Here is a 9139-nt window from a genome sequence, read left to right as displayed (position 1 = left end):
AAAAAAAAAAAAAAAAGAAGAGGGGGGGGGGGGGGGATTTGAACTAAAAGGTTGGTAATGTAGAACTTGTTTTATTAAACTGGAAGGCAAAGTACCCTCTGGACTATAACAGCTTTTCTTTACTAGAGGGCTTTCATACATTATGAATACATCAAATAGGGATAAGTCCCATTATGACTTCCTCAAGTACTCCCTAAAGGCTCAAGACTATATAATAGCAGGGGCTTTTCAGCTTGTAACCAGTCTGTTCAAAAATAACACTACTGTTTTTAAACAATTCTTCTCTCTTTTACTGACATGTTGTCCTGCGTTCAGTCAATTAAGCTGAAGCACAGTCATCTTGAAAAAGTATTTGATGCCATATTTGACACAAGGAATCGTCGTATTGTGTCTGACAAATCCTATACTCGAGCATGTTAGCGTTGATCCAGCAGAGTGCTGCAGATTGCCAGATTTTTTTTTTCTTATACTGTATATCCGTGGAATCAGCTTTAACTGTTTGAGCCTGTTAAGATGTGGACTTTTCTCAGCTAATCCACTGTAATTGAATATTAGCCTAAGTTTGAGCTTGTGCCGGAATTATTAACAGGTTCTCAGAGTGCCACTTTCACTCCATGCCAGCATGCTCAGGAAGGTGAAATAAATGTAATGATCTCCGTACGGTTACATAAGAACTTTGGAATCAAGACTTTGCTAATCATGTTTAATGAATTGGGCTAATTGTAATTGGGCACAATTAAAAAGAATTTCACAAAGCATTCAAAGATATTTTTAAGTTTCTCTCCTGGAAACTCCTTTGGTTGCGTGACAAGCTGCAACTAATGTGCTTTAAAATTAGAGCATACAGTATACATCTCTCTGGATTAGGCAGGGAGGGCATTAGCAAAAGTTTTTATTTTTTATGCATTGTTGTGTGTGTGCGCGTTTTTGGGGGGTTTTAGTACGTCTTTAAATGGATCGACCTCAAGCACAAACCCCAGTGAATATTAAAGGCTATGTCTGAGCTAACAGAGAAAGCAGGAAAGATGGGTGGAGGGTTTGGTGGAGTGGTCAACTTGCAAAACAAAATTGTTACCGACAGCCACAGGATTATGTGTGTTAATGATATGTTTCAGAGTGTCTCTCTACAGTATGCAGGGCTATTTGCCTGAGGGTTTTTCACATGTTTAACTCCTTTTATTTGTTCAAATCTCTTGGCTTATCTTCCCGAGACTGCACAATAATTCCACAGTTATGCAAGCAGCATCCCTATTCTGTACACTCATTCAAATTAACTAACATTTTTGCAAAATTTGCTATTTTTAGTTTTTCTTTTTGTTTTAGCATCACTGATTATATTTCTTTTTAATGCATATTTGCACACTTTCAGAACTCAACACCAATACACCACATCACACTATCATTATTTGTATTCTTTGATAAAGTTGTATTAAAAAAACCCCTAATTTCAGGTAATTTGTGATTTGTTATGCTGAAGAATGAATCATTTTACCAGTTTCTTGCATTTATTTTAATTATTGTGGTATAATTTGTTTGAACACATAGTAAGGGTAAAGATGATATATCTTTACATCTTTTGAAAATTGTTTCTGTATTTTGGAGTATCTGCCTAATCTACTTGCAATCTACAGCATTTTCTCTTCACCAAAACATCTGTTAACATTATTGTTTTAACATACAATCCATTAAAGATTCTAGTTTCTTTGATTTGCCCATCATGCTTGACTACTACTTCTTCTTTCAAGATATACATCTAATTACCCCCTGCTTTCCAAAACATCCCGGCCTGCTGATCTAAAGGTGGCTCAGCCAGTCATCTAATGCTGCTGTTGAGATGTGTTCAACCTGGCACTAATGTGGGAGACTGGTTTGCGGGGGAGTTTACTGGGGTCACAACCCACCAACAGACCCAGAACACTTAGATATGAGCTTTTCATCTTCTGCAGGTGGGGAAATGGAGTGCGTCGGGAGGTCTTAACATCACAGAAGTGCCGAAGCGAAAAGGGATGAACATCACTGACTCCCTGGCTAACCGCTCCCTCATCATCACCACTATCCTGGTAGGTCACACTGTTTGACCTAGTGGAAAAGATGTCCTACCCTTCATGTCACATCATTATTTTTTCCAGATAATTCCCTGAAATTCAAACTGCAGAATACGTCCTCATGTTTTTCAGCAGTGATATTCAGTGCAGCATAGAAAGCTTCAGCCACATTTATGGCAACATTAAAAAGAGATGTACAGCTTAATTCTCTTTTTTTGTGACTGGCATACATTTGCCAAATCTAAGCACAGCAAGCAATAATTGATTACACACTATAACACACTGTATTATAATTGACCTTTCAATAAACCCTTCCACCATGCAACAATGAGTGTGAGATGCAGTGATCTGTTCCTGAGAATAGAATTAATTACATGTTCAGAAAGAACTAGGTGATCCCTCCCCCAACTACACATTGTATTCATTTGTGGATCACCAGTTGTATGTACTTAACACTGTCAATTTATGTTGGAGTCTCTGTGGAGCTGTCAGGGAGGTGCTGACACAGATGTTCCCTCAGTGCACCTTTTCAGGACAAGACATACATGCTACAAAGATAAACACTATCATTATGCCTATATTGGACCACAAAGCTGTAATTATGACAAGTGAAGTCAAAGCAGGACATAATTAATGCCTATCAGATGCCATCTATGTTAATTCTCTCTTCAAGAGGAGAAATGGAGCAAGGATGTAAATGGTTTAATGTTGAACTACTGTGTTAAAGGTCACAGTGTTTGCTGATTTTAGTAGTTCAGGTGGTGGTCAATGTGTTCCTCTCAGTGTTTGAAATTCCTTTTAAGATTTCTAAAACTGAAAATGCATTTAAATATGCGATATGTTCTTTGACTTTCTATTTTGTTGGGAATCATTAGTTTAAGATCATAAAACTGCCTACTTTCTAATTGCTAAAGAGTTTCAACTTGAATATCAATCTCCCCTCTTAGTATAACGACATTGCATCACACTGATTCCAGTGATGCATGAATAAGACGTCTGACAGCTTTATAGTGATAACTTTCAAGAGATTAAGGCACTTAATGTGTTTCCCCCTTACATTAATTGTTTGCACTCCATTGCCTATAATGTTTCTGCACAGGCCCACCTCCCTCCTCTTTCTGTTATGCACGCCCATGCTGTGACTGTGAGGGTAGAACTGGTATAAACACTTTGATTTCAGTCCAAACCTTAGGGAATAGCAAGAATTGGAAGGCTAGAAACAGATGGTAATGACTTTTTCCCTTAACATGCAAACTTTCTGATCAAGTTAATTGGACAACTTGAGCAAAGTTTGTGGCTAAACCCTTGCTCTCTAATGCATTGTCAAGTATTCATAACTTATGTATTTAAGAGGCCGTGCTAATTGTAACGTCCAAGTGGTGTAGTGTGATAGAGAACATTTAAAGTTCATTTACTGTATGTTTTGCTATGACTTTTTAGTTTTTCAGTATTTATGGAATAAATTACAGTATGCTTTGCTTTACATTATTCTTTACAGGTAACTGGCCTCAACAAGCCAGTGTAACTGTACACATCACATGATGCTGTATTTTTGTTGCCACCATGAAAACCCTCACCACCTCTGCTTTCCCCCTTGAAAAACAATTTCCTGAAGGAAAAAAAAAAAAGTACTGTGACTGCCGATTTTCTCCTCTTAGAAGGTATTCTTTTTACTTAGTGCCACACAAGCTACCCTTTAAAAAAAATTACACACAAAGCAAGAGGTCACCTTCACTACAAAATCAGTTACTCTGCTTCTGAGCCCAGTTTGTAAATTATACATCCAGCAATTGGAGACTATAAATTGTATTACAGCCTTTGCATAAATGGACCAACATGTTTTGAAGTGCACAGCGGGGCATGCAAGTATATCTTGCAGGCAAATATTAACAGACACTAAATAAAGGAACTATTTATGAGCTATTCTGTGTTAGCCATTGTCAGTGCAGACATCAGCTCAGTTGCTCTCCCTTGGAGGTTGGTGACAATTGATGAAGGTAACATCATGAGCATGTTCTGTTTCACTGCTGCATTCATTCCAAATCAAGCTTTATACAATCTGAATTATGAGCAGCCAGGCAGGATATTGCAAGCCAGTAAAGAGTGCCAGCTACCTGACCATAAAAAGAACTGGCCTGTGGACCAGCTATATAGGTCAGCACACAGCTGTGTGGGGGAGATGGTAGGTTGTGTTAGTTTAACACTGCAAGCACGCAGATAGTAAAGACATTCCATCTGAGTGCATTAGCATTATTATGGCAAAGACTGGTTACAGCTTTGTAAATTTACAGGACATTTACTTATATTATAGTTAAATTGGCTAAAGTCTCCTTCCACTAATACATCAATGAAGAAAAACCCTCAGATTCAGATTTTTGTGCTCCCTGTATGCGCACAGACCTTGAATCTGCAGTCACTCTATGTTAAACTTAACAGCGACTCAACAACTAGGATAATTTAGCTTTAATTAGGTGCATGTGCTGAAACAAATTGAAAAAGCTGACCTCAACGTTGCTTTTCATTTCTTTTGGGTCTGTGCAGGAGGAGCCATATGTCATGCTTAAGAAGTCTGACAAGGCGTTGGTTGGGAATGATCGTTTTGAAGGATTCTGCATCGACTTGCTAAAAGAGCTCTCCAACATCCTGGGCTTTGCGTACGAGATCCGTCTGGTGCCTGATGGGAAATATGGTTCTCAGGATGACAAAGGCCAGTGGAATGGCATGATCAGGGAGCTCATAGAACATGTAAGTTTTCCGCTTCATATTTTTGACATACTTATGTGCTTTCTCACCAAGAGTTGGATTAAAACTACTATGATGTCATAAAATATGTATGATAAACATAGCTGGAACTAGCAGCCAGTAAGTATTTTACCAGTAGCAGACTACAAGCTTACCGCTCCCAGCCAAGGAACAGTCTAGCACATAACTCCCTTAAAAACATCAAATTTACCTCAAGGTAACAATGATTATGCCAAGCTAAATATTTTGTTGTCTTTTTCTCTTACTCTCAGCAACAGCACAGATGAGCCTTCCCAAAATATTAATATGTTTAATATATGATGCATCTCTATAATTATGCAGCACCCTATTCTGTGAAATCATTTTATGCAAACCTGCAAAACTATGCCAATGAACTGAAGCGCTGATTATGTCCTCCATGAGAACAGAGATATAGTTAGGACTGAACAAGTCGGGAAAAGCCTACAAAGCTGTCAGTTATATTTATGGCATAATTTAGTGCAAAAATACACTTTCCCTCAGTTGGATAAACCAGAAATCTAGAATGAGCATGTAATATGGCGTACATTGTCAGGATGCAGGAAAGAACACCTGCAATCATCTTGCTCAGGCATAGCAGGCGACCACAGCTGTCTGTGTCAAACTGAAAACCTCAGCGGCCATGAACCAGGCAAACACTGAAGTGATGGTGGCAATTCTCTGGCATTTCATAAGTGCCCCTGTCAGTGCTCTCCCTTTGTCCTCAGCCCCATCGGGTCAGCACTGTACTCAGCTGAAAACTTGTAATAGCTTAAGTGGCATTTAGTGCTGAGAATCATATGGCAGGAGTCAATGGCTTGGTGGTGAAAGGGTTGGGAAAGGTGGGCTCCCACTGCAGCACTTTATTTCTCCATCTATGCTTTTTGCTAGATCCATGTTGATAACAATAAGCTTGAGGGGGACAAATGGATTCATAAAGGCAAAGAATGCTTTCAAGAAATGACTCCATACCCTCTTTGTATTAGTCTATACTTTTGTTTAAAGGGAGACCATACAGTGGCCACACAGAATCTGTTCATTCGCTTACAGCCAAACAGATAAAATGTTTTTACATGTTTTTCATAAAAATGTAGTATCTGGTCACTGAGACCTTTGGACTCACTCACTTAAAAAAAAGAATGAACACATACAGCGTATCCAGGGAGTTATACATTTTAAAGTAACAGACAAATACAGGTAAAAAAAAATTTAAACTGTATTTTATGATGTATCAGGATGTTTTAGCCATTTTAGGTCTATCACATTTGCAGCAGCAGAAGTGAAGATTACAATCCATACTGCTAGTTATTGCTCCATATCACATGACCAAGGATGCATGACATCATCTTTGTGGATTTTTAGTCAATTCTATGTTGTGGTCTAGTGCTTTTTTTACCCATCAGTATGGATAAGCTGACTGTGATTCAGCAGACCTGAAACTTGAGCTTTAATGTAAGCTCAAGAGATCTGACCCTCAGATGATATGATAGGCCAGTTTTGTTCCAGAAGAGTAAACCACTATGAGAGATGTGACAGATAGTATATGCGTGCTTTCCTTTTTATGCATTTTGTAATGAATATATGATTATGTGATTTTCTGATGCTTTTGAATGAGAAACTGCAATGTTGCCAAGCGTTAGGAATTAGCATTGTGTAACAAACAGCCCTTTATTTTCCTGTGTGTAGTCACAAATCTCACTACAGTGCCAAAGGGCATTGTTCGGAAGGTGCTAAATGATGCAACAGGCCTTGTTAAACTTGATTTAGTTACAATAGATGATCACTTTAATCATGCTGCTTTGCAAATGTTAATAGCGTGCTTAGCACATCATTTGTTTCTGTCATGGCAATTAATCTTTGCTTTGACAGATGCACTGGAAGGTTATAGGCAGCCCACATGCTTTGTCAACTAGATTTTGGTCCAAATTACAAGCTACAATACAGTGTGTTCTATGTTATAATACTGGGTAATTAAGGGCAGCTCCTGACGGCCAGAGGATGAACAAGCGTGAGTTTGATTTTTATCTAAGACACCAGAATAACCTGGTGTGAGAGTGGCTAATCCATACTGTAGCTGATAGAGCGCAAGTTCAACTGCAGCAATAATAAACATTTCTATCTTGCCTTCCAAAACACACTTGAGCAAATCATTCTTCCAGGCCATCACATTCTGAACCTGCTGGTTATGCAAAGCAACAATTTCTTGATTACATTGTGTATGCCTCATCATTAGTCCTTTGCAAATTTTGATATGAGACTACATTACACACGAAGGTTCAGATATAACTATACTGTGTGTTGTCTGCAAATGTCGAGCTGTGCATTCATTTTCCACCAAGCTTTCTGTAAACTGGCCAAGCAGACATTTTAATTCCCTTAGCATCCCTGTGGCAGAAATTGCTGTCTGTTATCTGCAGCGACCATTGCATAGTTCAGCAGAATGTGTTTTTGCAATTACAACATATTTCACTGAAGCAAAAGTTAAATTTAGAAAAAAGATCAACACAATACCACTACATGAAATTGCCACACATTTCTTATATCAGAATTGTGACTGACATACATATAGACTAAAGTGTGTAAATGTTTGCAGAGGAATAAAAAGACTTGGGGGTAAGCAGTATGTAAGTACTGCATGTTTGGAGTTTGATAGAATGAAGTAATATCCTACACTGCTTTTAATAATACATATAACAAGCAGCCCACTGCAATAATGAAAACTGTATAAATTGAAAATGTTTGCATGATGTCAGTTTTAAACCTCCAGGTTGTCATCAGGTGAGGAGGTCCAGAAGGAGAACACCACCATCTGCAAACTCCGATAACACCAAGTCTTGTAGTACACAGCAGGGCACCATCAGGTTATCTTGCTGGTGCCCAGTTTGTGTTCCTGAGCAGAACAAGGACATGCAGCATGTATATAAGCCCACAGGAGGGATTGTCTGGAAGCACATTCTGGTTGATCTTCTTTCTGAGTGGCAGGTTGGTTCAAAGCTGCACTTGGGAGAGGAGAACAGAAGGAGCAATATGTGATGTACAATTTTTACAGACAGGAGATGCACTGCAGGATAGACTGGTTTTATCATCTTACCACTGTGTATTTAGCCATCATGGTGCTGGAGCATGTAATCAGCCATACATAAAGGAGAAATGTTTTCTTTCTGACTATACTGCTTACTGTTATGTAGTAGTTATCCCACGGATCAGAGGGAACAGCTGTCTAAGGTACAGTTTTTTTAAAAACTGATGTTTTAAGGTGTTATAACAACAAAAACAAAGAAGTCACAGAATAGGCCTACATCAGTTTAGCCATGTCATTCCGTTCAGTTTCTTTGTGTTTCTGAAATCAGCAGATTCAATTTCTTTAGGATTGGGTCTCATTGATTTGTATAAAGGTACAAAACAAACATGAGCTCTCATTTTACTTGGTGAAAATGCTGCACCATGAGCCTGTATTCCTCTCCCACCGCTTAGTATGAAGTAAAGAAAGCCTCCTTTTGTGAGCTGTGTCGTTTCTTGGAGAAAGAGGTATCCGAGCGTGAACCAAGCAGCTGGTTTCATTAACCTCCTGTCCAGCAATGATGTAGGGAGTTGTGGGGCTGCCAATAAATATGGTAACCTTCTGAATATGCAGTCATACACATATAAGAGGTGACTGCAACTTATTTGTTATGCTCAGCTGTCTACTGCAGTGCTATTTGGTGATGTACTATACAATGTGTCATTCTAGTGACATTCGATAACAGATTGCATATCTGATGTCTTTATTTTTTTTCCAACAGGCATCAAATAGAAACATGTTTCACATTCATATTATAATTTTTACAGAGAATGCCACAGCCATGTTTCTGTACAAGACAAATCTGTATAGCCCTGTGGGGAGCTCCTAATGCATAATTCACAGCATCATAGTCATGTTATATCTTCATCTCCAGCCAAGCTGGTTGGTGTGAGGTACCACAGCAGTGCTTTAAGCAAAATGTTAATGACACTGTGCCAACATGTTCATAATGACAATAATAACATGCTATTGTTTGCAAGTATACCAACCCTGTCTCACAGCAAAATGTATAATAGTTAGGTTGGTCCACAATGCAAAACATACTGTTCTCATAATACCATCTCAAAAGTTGTCACACCAACATTTTTTCTCAATTGAAAATTTAATCTGAAGGTATATATGGTATGTGCACAGAGACTATGCTACATGGTTAAGTTTAGGCACACAGACTAGATTAGGAAAAGGCACCGTGGTCATTTAAAACACTTAAACACGCAAAACACACAAAATTCCCGACATGAGACTCAATCTCTCGTTCTCTGCATTAATGTCT

General features: G+C 38.5%; 1 protein-coding gene across 1 annotated transcript in view; it reads left to right on the top strand.

Moving 5' to 3' along the window:
- grik3 (glutamate ionotropic receptor kainate type subunit 3) overlaps positions 1–9139 on the top strand; it is an 85702-nt gene that overhangs the window by 63595 nt on the left and 12968 nt on the right. Inside the window, 2 exon segments of the mRNA XM_020590141.1 lie at positions 1947–2060; positions 4587–4790. Of these exon segments, the coding sequence (XP_020445797.1) occupies positions 1947–2060; positions 4587–4790 (318 nt within the window).

This window comes from Monopterus albus, unplaced genomic scaffold, assembly GCF_001952655.1.
Source record: "Monopterus albus unplaced genomic scaffold, M_albus_1.0 scaffold11.1, whole genome shotgun sequence".
NCBI classification, from domain to species: Eukaryota; Metazoa; Chordata; class Actinopteri; order Synbranchiformes; family Synbranchidae; genus Monopterus; species Monopterus albus.
Note: the sequence above shows the minus strand (reverse complement) of the source record. Positions and strands in the feature narration are given on the sequence as shown.